The sequence below is a fragment of the Pelophylax lessonae genome, assembly GCF_965119305.1.
Source record: "Pelophylax lessonae genome assembly, chromosome: 3".
NCBI classification, from domain to species: domain Eukaryota; kingdom Metazoa; phylum Chordata; class Amphibia; order Anura; family Ranidae; genus Pelophylax; species Pelophylax lessonae.
Genome location: NC_138770.1, coordinates 625,382,141 through 625,402,850, shown reverse-complemented (window position 1 = coordinate 625,402,850; position 20,710 = coordinate 625,382,141). Strand labels below are relative to the sequence as shown.

General features: G+C 46.5%; 1 protein-coding gene across 1 annotated transcript in view; it reads right to left on the bottom strand.

The window, feature by feature from the left end:
• Positions 1-1,229: 1,229 nt before the first annotated feature.
• The window catches only part of LPGAT1 (lysophosphatidylglycerol acyltransferase 1), a 267,682-nt gene continuing 248,201 nt past the window's right edge, over positions 1,230-20,710 (bottom strand). The window contains exons 7-8 of the mRNA XM_082252478.1: positions 14,872-14,978; positions 1,230-1,980 (exon numbers count right to left, since the gene is read on the bottom strand). Of these exons, the coding sequence (XP_082108604.1) occupies positions 1,829-1,980; positions 14,872-14,978 (259 nt within the window). The 3' untranslated portion in view covers positions 1,230-1,828. The remainder of the gene's footprint in view (positions 1,981-14,871; positions 14,979-20,710) is intronic.

The following is a 20,710-nucleotide window of genomic DNA, read 5'->3' as shown; positions in this document are numbered from 1 at the left end:
CGCTTCCAGTAAAGGGCACTGTCAACACTACATCATTCCATAGAATTTTTGACAATTGTGTCCTTCCAGCTTTTTGGCAACAGTTTAATAAAGTCCCTTTTCTCTTTCAGCACACCTGTGAAAAATGCCAGATCCATAAGGACATGGTTTGAGGAGTTTAGTGTGGAGGAACACAGGTGGCCCAAGCAGAGTCCTGACCTCAACCTTAATACACATCTTTGGGATGAACTGGAATGCTATCTGCAGGTTCTTTTCCAACATGAAAGGTCAGATCCTAACCTGCCACATGTTATTTTGGCTGAACGAGCTGACGTAAGGATGTTCTAGCCGTAGAGGGGTGCCCATCTTTATATTAATGCCCATAGTTGTAAAATGGGATGTCCAACAAAAACATAGGTGTGACATTCAGGTATCCACCAACGTTTGGCCATATAATGTATTTTATCAAATGAAAAATGTGCAGAGACTATCTACAAAATTATATTTTTTCAGGACAAACAAAATGTTACAGTGGTGAACCAATCTTAACAAAAACATATTAACCGATTATAATTTTTCCCTTCATTACTGCCCAAGTAGGTGCATACTTACAGCCTCCCAAGGCAGTAGGTAATTACATTTGGTGGCCATTTTGTATGTCCACCACTGGAGGTTTTGAGAATGTGGAATACATATCAAAGCAACTTTTAGTGGTATTCCTTCAGCTGTTCTTCTGAAGACAAAAGAACATCAGGCAATTTGTGCTAAGAATTTGGACTTTGCAATGCCCCAAATGAGAAGCGCTCAACTGAGCTAAAAATCAAGATGACACATAGGCCAAGGGCCTTGCAACCGATTTGAAAAGATCGAGAGAAACAATAAAGGACGCGAGTCAAGCCCTGAATTAGGAAAACAATAACTTCCCAACCTCGTCCCCTGCTTGTCACATGTATGCAGCCAAAACAACAGAATGACACTAACGCAATGAGACAGGGCAGTTGAGGGACATCATCAGATGTGGGTTCTAGCAGTATTAGCACTTAACAGTCCACAGAAATGTTACTACGTTGGAAAAAAGTGCAATTAAAAAGGAAAAAAAAAAAAACACACTATTGATATAAAATTCACATATGAAATGGTGCATTTTAACACAGAAAAAATGAAATCTAAGGTAGATAGACACTGCTCCTCAACAGGGATAAGACAAGTAAACCAGGTGCATTGCGGTAAACATAAAACGACCGTTAATCTTCGCCAAGTTGGGCACGATTCTGTGATGCCAAGATGGACAGAGAGAGAACAGGACAGGAGCACGGACACCTATTCTACGTAATTTCACCAGATCTTTTTTTATCCCAACGCCTACCTTAGGCGTTTTAGCCAATGCGCAATGCATTTCATAGTCTTGTATTGTTGGGCAGTGCCTTGGGTATGCACCCAAATTGCTTAGGGATCGGCAACTTGGCGCTCGTTGCTACGACTTAAAGAAGCCAACCCACTGAACTTTCTTCTTTCTGTAGGTTTTCACTGCCCTTGTTAAATGAGTCAACAGTTTCAGGCCTCACCTTCATTAGTTAAACAGATTCAGAAAGACTTCTGCCCACTTGCTGAAGACATGTTAGCAGGTCATCCACATTGAGCCGTACTATCACGCCAGTTTAAAACTGCCCCAGTCCGGGCTTAAAATGCAAAAAAAAAAAAAATAGGTAATATAAAAAAAAAAAAAATATATATATAAGTCAGCGATTTTGTTGACTGTGGTGTTTTCACATTCACACAGATAACATGGTGCTCTATTGTTAGAGCTTGCAATTTCCTACGTCTGAGTCCTCAGGTCCCACTGAGCTTTTTAAAATAGGCAATGATAAAAATAGCGAAGAATGCAGTACCACATGTACCCTGACAAAAAGGCGAACGACTGTACAAGGAGGAGCCAGACATTGCTTAGGGTCATTTCCCTTGACACGGCTTTCTTTTGTCCTTGCAGGGGAGGAAAAGCACCTGGAAGAAAGGAGAAACAAAACTGAAGGATAATGTAGCCAGAGTCTGGTAAATCACCTTTAGCCTAAAATGGCTGACAAATGGGAAAGTATATAATATCAATGAGCATAAAGCTTGCATGATTACTGAAGCTTTTGAATTGAAATGCATGTATTTAAGACCCTGCCCCCCCCCCCCCCCCCCCAAGGGTTTGGGTCTCTGACCAACCAGTCCAGTCAAAAATAAAAGCCAGCTTAGTGATCCATAATTTCTCTATTGCAGTTAAGCAACATCGATAGCTCACCTCTTTGCTCTCTCCTCCTGTTGGAATGTTCCTTGTCAGTATAAAAGCATACAGGACTCCTGCTTGGCCCTATGTGCTGCTGTACAGGGTGTTACAAGAAGCTAATATGAAGGCAAACTTGTCAAATGTATACAAGTTGCACTTAAAGTGGTTGTAAATGATGAAGGTTTTTTTTTTAACTATGTGCATTCTATGCACAAAGGTGTAAAAAAAAAAAAAAAAAAAAAAAAAAAAAAGATCACCTTCTGTGCACCCCCCCCCCCCCCTTAGACTTACCTGAGCTTGATCTCAAAGCCCTGTCAGAAGCAAATAAACAAAAAAAGACAAAAAAAAAACAAACAAAAACGTATTACAATAAAATGGAGACCGACAAAGAAATTGGATGGCTGCACCGCTACAGATGATGTAAAAGATCAATAAAATAGTTAGATGAGCATACAGATGGTTTTATGCTGTGTGCTCATCCACCCACAGTGGATATAAAAAGTCTACACACCCCTATTAAAATGTCAGGTTTCTGTGATGTAGAAAAATTAGGCAAAGATAAATCCATTCAGAACTGCTTCCACCTTTAATGTGACTTATAAATGGGGGGGGGGAGAGTAGTAAAAAAAAAAAGTAAAATATGGTTGAATATGTGAGCAATGTGATTCAAACTCATGTTAAATAGGAGTCGGTACAAACCGGCCATCATTTAAAGGGTCTCTGATTAACCCCAAATAAAGTTCAACTGTTCTAGTAGGTCTTTCCTGACATTTTCATAGTCGCATCCTACAGCAAAAGCCATGGTCCACAGACAGCCAAAGCATCAGAGGGATCTCATTGTTAGAAGGTATCAGTCAGGAGAAGGGTACAAAAGAATTTCCAGGACATTAGATACACCATGAAACACAGTGAAGACAGTCATCATCAAGTGGGGAAAAACAGAATTTTTGTAAAATCTTACCTGTAAAATTCCTTTCTCTGAGTCCTCCGACAGTCGCCGCCTCTTCATATTCGTCACATATGGGGTATTAGACTTTGCTCCGAAGGAGTAGCTAGGCAACAGAATATGTTAACAATAAAGCTTTAACATATCCCACCCTCAAGGGGTGGTCCCCTCAGTCAATACCCTCCTACTTCCTGCAACCATATCTCAGTTTTAGTGGAATAGCAGTAGAGTATACATTCAAACCCCAAAAGAGGGGCGGGGGCGGCGACTGTCGGAGGACTCAGAGAAAGGAATTTTACAGGTAAGATTTTACAAAAATTCCGTTTTCTCTTACGTCCTCCGACAGTCGCCGCCTCTTCATATTCGTCACATATGGGGACGTCCCAAAGCAGTGCAAACATGAGGGGTGGGAAACGCATCCGCGCCGAAAGGCAACGCAGTCTCCACATCAAAGAAAGGAACCTTACCAAAGGAAGGAAACCAGCTGGGCAACAGCAAAAATAAGTGCTCAACAGGAGCAACAACCCAGGAAAAGACAAAAAAACCAGGGGATACAAAAAAACTATCCCAACAGCCAGGAGTCCCCAACAAGGGACCCTATGGAACAGCCGCACTAAGAACCTTGCGGCCAAAGGAAGCATCCGCCGATGCCTGAACATCTACTTTGTAGAATTTTGTGAAAGTGTGTACGGTCGACCAAGTCGCCGCCTTACACACCTGGGCCACAGAAGCCCCATGACGGCAGGCCCAAGACGTACTCAGTGATCTAGTAGAGTGCGCCTGCACAGGCACAGGGGGAACCTTCCCCTGCAAGGCATAGGCCTGTTCAATGGTCTGCCTGATCCATTTGGCAATGGTAGAGGCGGAAGCCGCCATGCCCTTCCGAGGACCCTCTGGAAGAACAAACAAGGAGTCAGTCTTACGAAAAGACTCAGTCGATTTAAGGTAAACCCTTATCGCCCGAACAACATCCAGAGAGTGCAATCTCACCTCCTTCGGATGTTTAGGCTTCGTGCACAACGAAGGCAAAACAATATCCTCGTTAAGATGGAATTCCGAAACTCGTTTCGGTAGAAAAGAAGGATTAGGTCGCAAGACCACCTTATCCAAATGAACAACCAGGTACGGAGACTTGCAGGACAAAGCCGCCAGTTCCGACACTCTGCGAGCCGAAGTGATCGCCACCAAAAAGGCGACCTTTTTGGACAACATAGACAACGAGATCTCCCTGATCTGTTCAAAAGGAGCACGTTGTAACACAGATAGAACTAGAATCAAGTCCCAAGGGGGCAAAGGATCCCTCCTAGGAGGAACCAGATGCCGCACACCCTGAATAAAAGTGCCAACCAAGGAGTTGGAAGCCACGGGACGTGGAAACAGAACGGCCAGCGCCGACACCTGACCCTTAATCGTAGCCAGCGCCAAACGCTGATCGACACCCGTCTGAAGGAAAGACAGCACACGGGAAACCGAGTACGTGCGGGGTGAAAACCCCCTGGACTCACACCAGGCAAAATAGGCCTTCCAAGTACGGTAATAAACCTTCCCCGAGGAAGACTTCCTCGCGTTGATCAAAGTATGAACGACCTCTGGAGAGAGACCCTTCTCCTTCAGGACCTCGGTCTCAACAGCCAGGCCGTCAAAGCCAGCGACTGTAAAGCAGGATGGTAAATCGGTCCTTGAGACAGTAGATCGTCTCGAAGAGGCAGACGCCAAGGAGCGTCGACCGCCAGATTCACGAGGTCTGCGTACCAGGACCGGCGAGGCCAGTCCGGTGCCACAAGAATCACCGTGCTGCGTTCCGAGTGCAACCTGCGAAGGAACCTGGACAGCAACTGAATCGGTGGAAACGCGTACATCAGCCTGTACTGATGCCACGGGGCCACTAACGCGTCCGACGCGTCTGCCCGAGGGTCGCGCGTCCTTGCCACGAACCTCTTCACCTTGTAGTTGAGGCGAGACGCGAACAGGTCCACATCTGGAAGACCCCACTTCGCGCACAACATCTGGAAGACAGCCGGGTGGAGAGACCATTCCCCCTGATCCAGGGTCTGGCGACTCAGATAGTCCGCCTGCCAGTTCTCCACTCCCGGAATGTGAACCGCCGTTATCGCCGGGACATGAGTCTCGGCCCAAGACAGAATGTCGGCCACTTCTCGAGCCGCTCGGGCACTCCTGGTGCCCCCTTGGTGGTTGATGTAGGCCACCGCCGTGGCATTGTCCGTCTGCACCCGAACCGGGCAGCCCTGCAGCCGGTCCGTCCAGCGATGAAGACAGAGCCTTATCGCACGCAATTCCAGAATGTTGATCGGAAGGGAAGACTCCCCCTCCGACCAGGTCCCCTGGGCGGACAGAACGCCCAGAACACCACCCCAGCCCGACAGGCTGGCATCCGTGGTGATTATCGTCCACGAGATCGGACGAAACGACTTGCCCCCGGACACCAACGGGGACTGGAGCCACCACAGAAGGTTTTCCCTGGTGCGATGACTCAACGAGATCTGAAGATCCAGAGATTGAGGTCGCCCGTCCCACCTGGACAGGATCTCCGCTTGGAGACCCCGCGTGTGAAACTGCGCGAAAGGAATCGCCTCGAAGGCCGAGACCATCAATCCCAGACATCTCATACCCGTCCGCAGAGACGAGTGTGGAACGTCCCTGAGGGACCTGACTTCCTCCTGAAGAGTCCTGAGTTTGTCTTCCGGCAGGAAGACCTTCGCCTGCACCGAGTCCAGTATCATTCCCAGATAGGGGAGACGAACCGACGGACTCAGTGTCGACTTTGGAACATTTATCGTCCAACTGAACTCCTGCAGAGTTTGCATTGTGACAGACAGGTCCTTCTCCAGACCCTGTCTGGTCGCAGACCGAACCAGAATGTCGTCCAGATACCCCAGGACAGAAATGCCCTGGGCTCTCAATAATGCCAGAACCGGTGCAAGCACCTTGGTGAAGACCCGCGGAGCCGAGGCGAGCCCAAAGGGCAACGCCACAAACTGGTAGTGATCCTCCGCAATGGCAAATCGAAGGTACTTCTGATGACCCTCGAATATGGGGATGTGAAGGTACGCATCCTTCAAATCGATGGAGGCCATGAATTCCCCCGGAACCAGGGCAGCCACCACCGAGCGTAGGGATTCCATGCGGAACTTGCGCACTCGCACAGAGCGGTTCAGAGCTTTCAAGTCCAGAATCGGACGAACCTTGCCCTCCTTCCTGGGCACGGTGAACAGATTGGAATAAAACCCCCGAAATCTGTCCCGATGAGGCACCGGAACCACCACTCCCTGAGCCCTCAGGTCCCGCACCGCCAGGTGCAGATCCCGCAGGCGCTCTGGAGACAGTTGAAGATTTGAGGGAAAAAATCTGCTCTCCGGCCGAGAGAGAAACTCGATCTTGTAACCAGATCGAACGATTTCCAGAACCCATCTGTCCCTCACACGGGCCAACCAGGGCTGAAGAAAACCGAGCAAGCGTCCCCCCACCCCAAAACTGGGTGAGGGCGCCCCTTCAGGCCGAACTGTTATGGGCCGCAGGTCCGGATTGACCGGACTTCTGTTTCCCAGACCAGGGCTTCTTCTGAGAGCCTTGGCCCTTGAACGGTTTGCCCTTGTAGTGCGGCCGAAAGGCACGAAAGGACCCCTGAGGGGGCCGAAAATGAGCATGCTTCTTCCCAGAAGCCCCCTTAGCCTTGGGGAAATGGGGCAAGAGAGTGCTCTTACCCCCGGTAATCCCCTTAATCAACACATCCAGGGACTCCCCAAAAAGGCGAGACCCATCATAAGGCAGATTGGCTAAGGTTTTACGTGAAGATTGGTCCACCGACCAACATTTCAACCAAACCAGGCGGCGAGACAACACCGCCACGCTGTGCACACGCGCGGCCAACGGAATCAGGTCCAGGTCCGCATCACACAGATACATGACACCCTGGTGGATCTGATCCACCATATCCAGGGTCGCCGCCGAGGCCGAATCGGCCACTAGGACGCGCCTAAGCATCTGCGTCCAACTTGCGATCGCCTGGGCCGCCATGAGAGAAGCAAACAGAGCCTTAAGCATAGAACCCGTAACAGAATAAGTATGACGGGCAAGAGACTCCAGTCTCCTATCCGTGGCATCACGGAAAACAGGGGATCCCTCTGTAGGGATCGCAGTGGCTTTGTTCAAAACCGCAATAGCATGATCCACTGGCGGAGGCACACACCACCGTTCATCAGTGGCAGGCGAGAAAGGATAACGCAGCTTAAATTTACTTGGTACCGCAAAAGGCTTGCGTAAATCGCGCCATTGGTCCTTAACAGCGCGCTGAAAATCAGCATTGCAGGGAAAAACCTGCGGCGTCCTGCGTTTTCTCTGCGTCCCATAAGCCGCCAAGGCAGCTGGGGGACACACCTCGTCCTGCAAACGTAGCGTCTGCTTAATGGAAGCAATCAACTCATCCATGATTGCAAGCTCTTCAGGCGAGCCAGGGGGAGAATTATCAACCCCCTCAACTTCAGCCTCTACCTCAGACCCCACTAGATCAAGAGAGGAGCGGGACCCCGATAGGGGGGTCCCCGCCAGAACAGCCCCATCACCTTCACCCTCAGAATCAGAGGACAGAGCAACTCTGGGCCGTTTAGTAGATTGAGCAGCCACCAGCATTTGCACCTGTGCAGCAAGGCCAGCCACAATAGTGGCTAAATCCCCCCCTGGGGGGGAAACAGCGGTCCCCTGGCTTTCCACCAATACTGTGGGAAACTTGCCCTCCTGAGAATCCATTGCCCCTGTATGCCAGACAACCAAGGGTTAACTGCTCCCTTACAGCAAGCGCGGCAAGCGCAGCCCACCGCACCACACTCAGGCACAATGAGACCCCCACAGGGAATATACAGACTGAATACAGGCAATGGAACACAGGAATAGAAGGATAAAACCTGAGGAGACTCCGCTGCTGCTGCTGCCTCGATCGGTGCTTCCAGGAAAGAGGAAGTGATGCTGCCAGGGCGCTCTATGTAAGCCTATGGAGGCTACAAGAAAATGGCCGCCGTGCATGTAAACCATGCGGCCGGAGCGGGCGCCGGTAAAATGGCGTCGTTTGGCGCCGAAATCGCCGCTCCACAGTGCATAAAATCACACACAATATTATCCCATTATATGGATACATGTTAGATCGCCGCAGCGATCGCTGTATATGCCCCAACATGCCATTAAAAACATGCCCCACAGCACACAGCTCCTCACACTGCCCAGCCTGACATACTCAGTGTCATACAGCTCCCCCCCCCCTTGCAGCCCACAGCATGCAGCCGAGAGATAGGGAGACAAGCAGTGTGATTAAAGGCAGGTTACACAGTCCCAGACTGAGACCCCCCCCAGACAGACAGGTCCCCACATAGATACACTTACCTCACATGGCGTGGGGAACCCGCACAGGCGAACAAGCCGCTGCACATGAGGCAGGGAGAGTCGCAATTCAAGACGCACACAATGGCGGTTCAGAAACCGCACAGCGTCCGGTGAGGTAGCCACCTCACCAATCATCCCTGCACCGAACAGGGATGGGTCGTTCACTGTGCCAGGAGCGTTACCTGGCTGAACGCTCGATGGCAGACTGGGAAGCCACTGACCCACGACCTGCGACCAGGGGGATCAGCCCGAGACCCAGTCCGCATGATCCTCTTCGTCCGAAGAACTAACTAATGCTGACAAAAATAACAGCTAAGTAAAGGTAGAGAGAAAACTCAAACAAAATATCAAAAAGAAGAAAGTCTGGGACAAAAAGTCCCAGCACAGAGAGAGCCAGCCACTCCTGACAAGCTAGACATTAAAACTGGGATATGGTTGCAGGAAGTAGGAGGGTATTGACTGAGGGGACCACCCCTTGAGGGTGGGATATGTTAAAGCTTTATTGTTAACATATTCTGTTGCCTAGCTACTCCTTCGGAGCAAAGTCTAATACCCCATATGTGACGAATATGAAGAGGCGGCGACTGTCGGAGGACGTAAGAGAAATATGGCACAACAGTGACATTACCAAGAACTGGATGTCCCTCAAAAATTGATGAAAAGGCAAGAGGAAAGCTGGTCAGAAAGGCTGCCAAGAGGCCTACAGCAACATTAAAAGGAGCTGCAGCAATATCTAGCAAGTACTGGCTGTGTGGTACAGGTGACAACAATCTCCTGCATTCTTCATATGTCTGGGCTATGGGGTAGAGTGGCAGGACAGAAGCCTTTACTTATCAAGAAAAACATCCAAGCCTGGCTAACTTTTGCACACAACTGAAGTCTCCCAAAAGTATGTGGGAAAACGTGTTTTGGTCCGATGAAACCAAGTGTAAACTTTTTGGCCATAATTCCAAAAGATATGTTTGGAGCAAAAACAACACTGCACATCACCAAAAGAACACCATACCCACAGTGAAGCATGGTGGAGGCAGCATCGTGCTTTGGGGCTGTTTTTCTTCAGCTTGAACAGGGGCCTTAGTCAAGGTAGAGGGAATTATGAACAGTTGCAAATACGAGTCAATATGGGCACAAAACCTTCAGTCTTCTGCTAGAAAGCTAAACATGAAGAGGAACTTCATCTTTCAGCATGACAATGACCCAAAGCATACATCCAAATCAACAAAGGAATGGATTCACCAGAAGATTCAAGTTTTGGAATGGCCCAGCCAGAGCCCAGACCTGAATCTGATTGAAAATCTGAGGGCTGTGCACAGGAGATGCCCTCGCAATTTGACAGATTTGGAGTGTTTTTGCAAAGAAGTGTGGGCAAATATTGCAAAGAAAAGATGTGCCATGCTGATAGACTAATACCCAAAAAGAATGAGTGCTGTAATAAAGTAAAAAGGTGCTTCAACAAAGTATTAGTTTAAGGATGTGCACAATTATGCAACCATAATATTTTAGTTTTTCATTTTTACTTCCCTCCACCTTAAAGATTTCAGTTTGTTGTTCAACTAAATTGTACAGTTTATAGGTCACAAAAAAGGGTGGAAAACATTCTGAATTTATTTATCTTGGTCTCATTTTTTTACATCATAGAAACCTGACATTTCAACAGGGGTGTGTAAACTTTTTATATTACGCTTTTATTAATCGTTTGAATAAAGCTTAAAGTGGAGTTCAAGCCTCAAAAAGAAAATTTGACATCTGCTTGCTTCAAGTAACCTGAAAAAGAATTGGATAATCAGGTTTTTTTTTGCTTTATAAATCTTGTTTTTGAAGAAAATATACTTCCCTTCCTTCCACTTCCTCCCTCTGCGGCCGCGGTCCGCGCCGTGACTTCCTGCTTGCATTGACTCCTGGGAGCCGAACGTCATCGCTCCCAGGAGTCAATGTGTCTGCACCGGCCCTGCTCGTCACTTCCGCTGCAGGCGCGTCATTCCATGCTAAACAGCTTCTGGGCATGCCCAGAAGCTGTGCAGGGATGACGCGCTTGTACCGGAAGTGACGAGCGGGGCCGGTGCAGGGCATTCTGGGATTCTGACGTCACCGAAGAGGACGATCCGGCTTCAGCAGGCCACACCTGAGATGGCAGCTCTGGACAAGACATTTTCAAGGTAAGTATTTCTTCTAAAAGGTAAGTGAACCCGGGGACAGTTCAGAGGCTATCATTGCTGAAATGCACTAGCCCTGACTATCCCGGGGGTATTTTTATCGTATTTTAGTAAAACTCCGCTTTAATTGAATTGTTTGTGGCAGTGCAGCCATCCAATTTCTCTGTTCGCCTCCATTTCTGCAGCAGTCACAGTGCGTGCACCCAACCTCGGAGATAACACAGCTTGGACCGTACAAGCCTTGCTGGCTCACTTCACTTTTCTATCAAAAAAAAAAACAAAAAACACTCGATGGGCCAATTGAGTCTTTCTCTCCATCATTTTTCTATGTTTTAATGATCTTGATTCAGCGATGTACACTAGGGCAGCGGCTCTCTCTGCATTCTCCCTTCTCACTGGGCAGATTGCTAGCAGAAGGAGCCAATGGCTGTCAATAAAATTTTGAGACAAAGGAAAGGGGGCGGGGCCAATCTGCCTTGTTTGCGCCAATAGACACAGACAGGGCGGCTCGGGAGCGAGCCCACGTGAGTGCCCCCAAAGAAAGCTGCTTTCTTTCAGGGCACTCTCTGAAGAAGTGGAGCCAGGAGAGCCAGTGGCGGACCCTAGAAGAGGAGGATTAGAGCAGCTTTGTGCAAAAACATTAAACAGAGCAAATAGAAAATTATTTTAATATATATTATTTTGATTGGCTTTTATAACTTCTCTTTTACAAATCTATAAATAGGGCACCAGAGCAAACTTTTATAGGAATCAAAGATTTATTCAAGACTAAACAATTTTGTATGTTGGTTGACCTGTAATTGGTTTTCTTACAGCAGTTATTCATAGAATATGTACCCACCCTATTCAACAGGTTACAACTAGCACAGGAAAGTAAGGATTTTCGACTTTCTGTAAAATCCATTTCTTTAAATACAGAGCACAGGCTCTTTTAAATTTTAACCGTTTATATGGTGCCACCTTCAGGTGAGGACACGGCAGAGTTGTTGGGACAGCCCATATAACCGTTTCCTGTCCCAGCAATCCTCAGTTTTCTGCTAGTGTTCTTAGGTGATGGATGACCTTTCTACAGAGAGACAATTTCTGACCTATGATTACAGTTTTGATTGGAAAATTGTAAACTTTTTTGTCCTGGACATGGAGCCATTCCATCTCCCTCCTCGATAGGAGAACAGTTTCCTGAATTGATCGCCACTCCAAGGAACTGAATCCCATCACATGGAAGAATCGAGACCAGCCTGTAATGTTTCCTCTGACACTGGACTCCACATTTGACACTCTTGGTACAGCAGTTTAATGGGGTGTAGTTAGCTACAGTGCTCTATGGGTCCACGGCAGTGGTGATTCATGTCCTGGTAGTTTTAGTCCCTAAAAGCCCTCATCATGGAGGAGAAGGTACAGTATCTGACAAAAGTTAGTACACCCTTCACATTTTTGTAAATATTTTATTATATCTTTTCATGTGACAACACTGAAGAAATGACACTTTGTGAGTGTACAGCTTGTATAACCGAGTAAATTTGCTGTCCCCTCAAAATAACTCAACACACAGCCATTAATGTCTAAAACAATGGCAACAAAAGTGAGTGCACCCCTTAGTGAAAATGTCCAAATCGGGCAGAAATTAGTCATTTTCCCTCCCCGGTGTCATGTGACTCCTCAGTGTTACAAGGTCCCAGGTGTGCATGGGAAGCAGGTGTGTTAAATTTGGTGTTATCGCTCTCACTCATAATGGTCACTGGAAGTTTAGCATGGCACCTCATGGAAAGAACTCTGAGGATCTGAAAAAAAAGAATTGTTGCTCTACATAAAGATGGCCTAGGCCCTGAAACTGAGCTGCACCACGGTGGCCAAGACCAAACAGCGGTTTAACAGGACAGATTCCACTCAGAACAGGCCTCGCCATGGTCGACCAAAGAGGTGTTGTGCACGTGCTCCGTGTCATATCCAGGGGCTGTCTTTCGGAAATAGACGTATGAGTGTGCGGTGGAAACCAGGTGAGGAGTACAAGGAAAAGTGTGCCTTGTCTACAGTCAAGCATGGTGGTGGGAGTGTCATGGTCTGGGGCTGCATGAGTGCTGCCGGCACCGGGGAGCTACAGTTCATTGAGGGATCCATGAATGCCAACATGTACTGTGACATAGTGAAGCAGAGCATGATGATCCTGCAGGGCAGTAGGCCAACATGCTAACGATCCCAAACACGTTCAAGGTGACCACTACCTTGCTATAGAAGCTGGGGGTAAAGGTGATGACCTGGCCAAGCTTGTCTCCAGGCCTAAACCCTATTGGGCATCTGTGGGGCTTCCTTAAACGGAAGGTGGAGGAGCGCAAGGTCTCCATCATCCACCAGCTCTGTGATGTTGTCATGGAGGAGTGGCAACTTGTGAAGCTCTGGTGAACTCCATGCCCAAGAGGGTTAAGGCAGTGCTGGAAAACAGTGGTGGTCACACAAAACATTGGACACTTTGGGCCCAATTTGGACATTTTCACTAAGGGGGTGTACTCATTTTTGTTGCCAGCGGTTTAGACATTATTGGCTGCGTGTAGAGTTATTTTGAGGGGACAGCAAATTTACACTGTTATACAAACTGTACACTCACTACTTTACATTGTAGCAAAGTGTCATTTTCTTCAGTGTTGTCACATGAAAAGATAGAACAAAATATTTACAAAAATGTGAGGAGTGTACTCAATTTTGTGAGATACTGTATGTCCTTCTGAAGTTGGCGAAGCAGGAAATTTACACCTAGTGGTGTTTCCTCTGGGAAGGGACTGTATCCTGAGATATGGGGAGTCCAGGGCTTTGCCCCTTCCCCTTTGGGGTCCCCCCAACTCGCACACCAAACCCCCAGCTGCTGCTGCTCTACTCCAGTTTGTGGCTCAGGGCTCCCCATCAGTCTTCACTGGGTTATTCAGCAGCCTCAATCACAGGATGGCTGCACCCCTTCTGCTCCACAATTTCTGCACTGATCAAGGTTGGAAATGCCACACAAGGGATCCCCTCGCCATCATGGTTCAGATTTAAAGAACTCTTTGTTTTGTACAGTATAATTAAGGCAAGCAGATTTCATTCTGGGAAATCATCTGTTGGTGCATACTGTCCTAAACGTTACGATCACTCAGTACACCGGCCAGCCTCTAAGATTTCCGAGGTCTCAGTTTTACAGGCTGTCAGCAGTGGGGCTGGGCGGTCTGCTTGTGCCCTCTGTCTGCATCAAACCCAGGGATTTCATGCACCGCGGCTACACGCCCCGCTGCACAAGGCCCAAGACATAAAAGTTACAAATTGATTAAAAACAAGTATATGATGAAAACTGTTATAGAATACAGAATCAGACTTCCTGGTAATTCCTTTTCAAGGAATCCTCCATGACAACAATGAAGTGTTGTCATAGAGGTTGCTATGTAACTCCAATTTCTGTCTTTTTTTTATTAGAAAATCAAGTTTTACAAAAAGTGCAAGCCATAGAAGGGCACTCGAATTTTAAAGAATCTTAAAGTGGTATTAAACCCAAAACAAAAAATAGAATATATTCCAGCTTACCAATCATTAGATGTGGTGCCTCTATTAGCTTTCTTTAGTTTATTTTCCCTCTGTTTTCACGTGATACACCTCCTGTATTATACAGACACCCCTCTGGATGAATGATTATAGGGGCAGATTTGCAGAATTGTAGAAGCAGCATTGTCAGACTGGGGGAAGGGAAGTGTTTGATGTACTAGCATATTTAAATACAGTAACAAATTGAAGCTGAAATTCAGCTAATACTGTTTGATCAGTAACAGTTACTTTTTTCCCTTTTGGGATAAAGGTTTTACATAAATAAAAGGAGATAACTTTCAGCACCCCTGCCAGTGCTAAATGGTTACTCTCAACACTACAACTGCAAGAGAGCTGAAAAACAGACTTACTGGCTGAAAATAGAAGGAAGCTTAAAAAAAAATAAAACAAATGCAGCCATGACCTCTAAATTGGTAAGCTGCAATATAATAAAGGTTTGCTTTTCGGTTTAATACAGCTTTTTAAAGATATGAAGGATTACACAAGAATATTTTCATATGACATAACAGACCTAGTTTCAGGTAATCAATCCTTTAATTATAAAATAAATAAGCCAAACATCTCTATACCTGTTTCATAAAAGTGTGACAATAGATCTTCTTTTTCAACAAAACGCTGATATAACCAATCTGTTAATGCTTCTGTTTCCATGGGAACCTCTTTGATGGGATAGATTCTGTTTGAAGGAAAAATGACAGATCAGGGAAAATAAGCTGTGCATTTACTTTTTAAAATCAACATTTTAGTAAAAAGTCAAACACAATATCACTCAGTCTCTGTTTATGTCCAGCATTCTACTAAACATAATCACAGTCTTAAAGAGGAAGTAAACCCTCCTTTCACACTTTTACCTATAGGTAAGCCTATGATAAGGCTTACCTATAGGTACTGTATATATCTTCTAAACATGTACCGTTTAGGAGATATTTACCTTACATGCAGCCAGTGACATATCTGGCGCATGCGCTCTGAAGGAACGGCCGCTGGTGCCGTTCCTTCAGAGACCCGTGCCGTGACTGTCGGCTCCCGTGCACCTGCGCGGGAGTGACGTCACCGCGGCTCCGCCCAATCAGATGGCCGGATGCCGCGATCCCGGAAGACGGGCGACTGGACATGTCGCCCGTCATACAGGTAAGCGGACGCCACAGCGGGGGCTCGTCCTAAGGTAAGTATTTCATAATGAGCTAGTATGCGGTGCACACTAGCTCATTAAGGGTTTCTCTTTCAGGTCGAAAAAAAAAAAAAAGTGTGTATGGGTTTACAATCTCTTTAAAATGGAGAAAACTAAAAGAAAGCTGCAGTGAAATAAAATAGGTCAGCTGCCACTGCTGATCTTATAAAAATGCTTACTGCCTGGCTGTCTCAGGTTTCAACACCTTCTAGGTCACTAATTCAGAACAAATATGCAACAAATGAAGGCAGAACTGCTAAATCAACTTACTGGTACCGAGTCAGGGACTCAATGAATTGATGTTCTAGAATCAGCATGGAAGCCAGGCCACTAGCATTTTTGGGAAGGATCAGCAAAAGCAGCCCACATATATTTTAGCACAGATTTATTTTAATTGTGGTCATTCAGGCCAAACTGTATTCTGCTACTTTCTTTTGTGAAAATAACCCAAATCAAAAGTACTTTAGTCTGTAGGAAAGCTATTGAGTACACAAACTATGGTATATACATCTGAAAAATCGACTGACCGATCCTGATGTACCGATGGCCTATCTTTTTTCTTGAAGAAAACGCCAGGACAGTACAAATACCCCAATGACCCCTTTTTGGAAAAAAGGCAGTCCAAACTATTTAGTAAGAAGCATGATACATTTTTTGAAGTCATCTTTTTTTGTCACAATTTGTTTGAAAATTAAAAAGAGAAAAAGAAAAATTTATTTTTTTTAAAAACATACTGTAAACAGTACAGTACCATCATATACCTTGTTTCGCTCCATAAGACGCACTCCCCCTCCCCCCCCCAAATATGGGAGAAAAAGTCAGTGCGTCTTATGGAGCCAATAATGACTAAATCCCTACCGGTGGTCCGCGTACACTGCCCCCGAGTCTCCCCACGGTGTCCCAACTCAGCTGTCCTTTACTAGAACGGAGCCGCTACTTTTTGTATAGGTCCGGCTCACAGGTGGAGGGATATCAGATACACTCCGCCTGTGACAGGAGGAGCCATACACAGGAAGCAGCGGCTTTGCTCTATACTACAGCCGCATGCTTCCTCCCGGGCTCAGCCACAGACAGTGCCTACAAGCAAATCTCTGCAAGTCCCCACTACTATTACCGTATAGTGTGTGTATCTATCTATCTCTCTATATATCTATATATATATATATATATATATATATATATATATATATATATATATATATATATTTTGGTCAGAATATTTTTTCTTGTTTTCCTCCTCTAAAACCTAGGTGCGTCTTAAGGTCAGGTGCGACTTATGGAGCGAAAAATACGGTAACTGGTGCAGAGTTGTTTAGGGACACGTACTGGTGAAAGCATGTTAAAAAAAAAAAAAAAAAAAAAAAAAGAAACAATTTTTCTTACATTTTTTTCTATATTCATTTTTTTTATTTTTTTACAATTTTTTTCAAATCACTGTGACCAGAGCAATGCAGTGTTACCATAGTGACACTGTACTACTCTGTTAAAGTGATCAGGATTTTTTATTTTTTTTTCCCACATTAGGATTGCCTATACCAGTGAAATTCACTGTTATGAAGCAACCATTTTTACTAAAATGAAATGGATTCATTGTTTACTATTGTGGTTAACTGTGATTGGCCACAGCTAATTACATGGTACAGATGGGCTGTAAATGACCCTCTCTGTACCATGTGATCACTGTGACCAAACAGTAGACAACGATGGCATGAATGAAAGCCATCCATTGCGTACAATTGTCAAGTGATCTGCGGTGATTGGTTACAGCGATCACATGGTACCATCCGCGGTCAGTACACTGATCAGTCATCTGCTGTGTCCAGCAGATGACTGATCAGTCCAATGAGTGACATATCGCACCGCAGCCCATGGGGTGCACGTGAGGAGAGTTTCGGCCGGAAATCATATGATGTCCACCCAGAACAGTGAATGTCCCGCCTGGCCGTTATTTGACTATTTGGCTGGGCAGTAACTGGTTAACAGTCCAACTTGCAGCCCAAGATGGCTATAAATGGAGCCTAACAAAAATTGTAAACTTACAAATGTTATTTTTTTTTTTTATGGAATTTTTTTGTAAAAATGCGTTTACACTTAGTGAAGACATACGGCCAAATTAAAAATTTGACCATATCTCTTTGCTGGACTTCTAGAAGTTGTTTCTTCCCAAAGAAAAATCTCCCACTCTTCACAATCACACCTTATTCAGGTCATCAGTTTTCGGCAGCACCTATATTTGTGAGCAACTATTTTTAAGGATGAAGCACACAAAAGGCTAATTTAAAAACAAAATATCTGATGAACACCCTGAGAATTGTTTCCACATCAATCCAACCAGATACTGATGCGTTATTTTATAAAAAAAAAAAAAAAAAGTGTCAAATATCGCACTAGTTTTAGATTGTCCTCTTTACTTTTATAAGGGAAAAAAAAAATGGGATTTTTGACTTACCATAAAATCCATTTCTCGGATATTCATTCCAGTTTCAGATCTTCATAAAAGTTGGGACGTCTCAAAGCAGTGTTAAACATGAGGGGTGGGAACAAAAAAATTCCCAAGGCTAAACATTAGCCAACCAGGCAACAGGAGCTCAACCGGAGCCCACCTGAATAAAACACACCCTCAAAGAGGATCAGGTCCTCTTAAACAGCAGCCTGCAAAACCTTGTAGCCAAAAGAAGCATCCGCAGATGCAAACACATCCATGTTATAAAACTTTGCGAAAGTGTGCACCGACATCGCCCTAGTAGAATGTGCCTCGACAGGGAAAAGAGGAACCTGACCCTTGATGGAATAGGCCTGAATCACCGTCTGTCTGATCCATCTGGAAATGGTCGCAGAGGAAGCGGACAACCCTTAACGAGTCCCATCCGTGAGCACAAAGAGTATGACATCCTTAAAGACTCCGTAGCTGCCAGGTACACCAAAATTGCCCGGACCACAAATAAGGCATGAAATTTAGTTTCCTTTGGATGTTTAGGCCTGGGACAGGAAAGGCAACACAATGTCTTTCAAATGAAAAGGAGACAACCAGTTAGGACACCTTGCACGCAGAGGTGATAGCCACCAAAAAGGCCACCTTCTGGGACAATGTAAGCAGGGGAATCCCCCGAAGATTCTCAAAGGGAGGCTTCTGGAGGACCGAAAGCACCAAATTAAGGTCCCAAGGCGGAAACGGAGCCCACACTGGAGGAACCAAATGTCAGACACCCTGAAGAAAGGTAAACACCAGGAAGTGTGTGGCCAAAGGTCGGTGGAAGAAGACCGCCAAAGCCGACACCTGGCCCTTGATGGTACTCAATGCAAATTTCTGTTGAAGGAAGGTCAAGATCCGAACCACCGAGAAGGAGCGAGGATGAACCCCAAGAGACTCACAACACACAATTGTGGTCTTCCACATACAATGGTAGATCCTCCTAGAAGTAGATTTCCTATATTTTAACAGTGTAGAAATCACAGACTAAGATAAATCTCTATCCTTCAGCACCTGGCGTTCAACAGTCAAGCCGTAAAAGCCAGCGAATGTAAAGCAGGATGGATGATCAGTCCTTGGGACAGCAGATCCTCTCTGAGAGGAAGCTTCCAAGGAAGGTAGGTGACCAGCCGCACCAAATTGGCCTACCAAGCCTGTCGAGGCCAGTCCAGACCCACCAAAATGACCGAAATCCCTTCGGAATTCCTTCTGCCTCGATCCTGCATAGAAGTCTAGGCAGAAGCTTGAGAGAAGGGAAGGCGTAAATTAGACGATACTGAGCCCACAGGGCCACCTGCGCATCTGTGGCATCTGCAACTTTCTGTTGAGCCGAGACACCAACAGATCCGCCTCGGGGGGGCCCCACCGGAGACACAACTGATGAAACACCTCCGGATGAAGGGACCACTCCCCTTGGTCCAATGCCTGCCGACTGAGGTAATCCGCCTGTCAGTTTTTCACCCCGGGAATGTGTACAGCGGAGAGGGCTGGAATGAACCGTTCTGCCCACCTTAGAATGCCGGCTACTTTCAGAGCTGCCAGGACACTTCTTGTGCCACCCTGGTGATTGACATAAGCCGCGGCATTGTGTGATTGAATAAACACTAGACATCCCTGAAGACAATCCGTCCAATGGCCCAGACACAGTCTGATTGCTCAGAGTTCCAAGACATTAATCGGTAGTCTGGACTCTTCCAGCGTCCAGATCCCGAGCAGAATGCTTGGGGAGGATGCCTCCCCAGCTGGACAGACTGGCATGTGTGGTGACCACTGTCCAATACAAGGGGAGGAAGGATTTGTCCAGCAAAAAAGCCCGAAGAATTAAGCCACCATATCAGGGACTCCTTCGTTCCCCGACTCCGTATGATCTGATTGTTCCCTGACTCATCTGATTGTCCAATGACTGTGGAGTCTTGTATTTGGTCAAAATCTCCCTTTGCAGGGACCTCGTATGGAACTGTGCAAACAGAACCGCCGCAAAAGGTAGACACCATCAGGCCCTGCACCCGCATGTAAGTCCGGAGGAATGACCATCTGTTGGACAGCTGGAGATGAATTGCAGCCTGGAATTTCTGGAGTTTGTCCAGAGGCAGGCCCAGATAGTCCAGCATTGTGGACGAAACCGGGGCACACTTCTGAATATTCTCCAGGTTTTCCACCAGAGCAGAAGCAGATTGTCCAAGTAGCCCAGTACCACGATTCCCCGCTTGCATAGCAAAGCTAGCAAAGGGGCGAACACTTTTATGAAGACCCGAGGAGCAGAGGCGAGACCAAAGGGTAACGCCACAAACTGAAAATGCTCCTCTCCCATGGCAAAGTGGAGGAAGCGCTGGTGACAGGCACATATTTGAATGTGAAGGTAAGCATCCTTGATGGTCGATAGAGGCATGAAAATCCCCCTGATGCAGGGATGCCACCACCGTGCAATTGGAATCCATCCTGAACTTCTGCACCCACACAAAGCAGTCCAGCGCCTTGAGATCCAGGATTGGACGCACTTTGCCTTCCTTCCTGGGAACTGTAAACAGGTTTGAGTAAAAACCCTGAAAACGTCCTGAATTTGGAACCGGAACTATCACCCCTTGAAGCAACAGGACTTGCACTCCCCCAAACAGACCCTGTAAGCGGTCCAGGGACAGGTGCAAGTTTAAAGGAAAGAACCTTGCTGGGGGACAACAGCGAAACTCGATCTTTTAGCCAGAGCGAATGACTCCATGGACCCACCTGTCTTGCACCAAGGAAGTCCACGGGTGTGGGAACGGTGAGG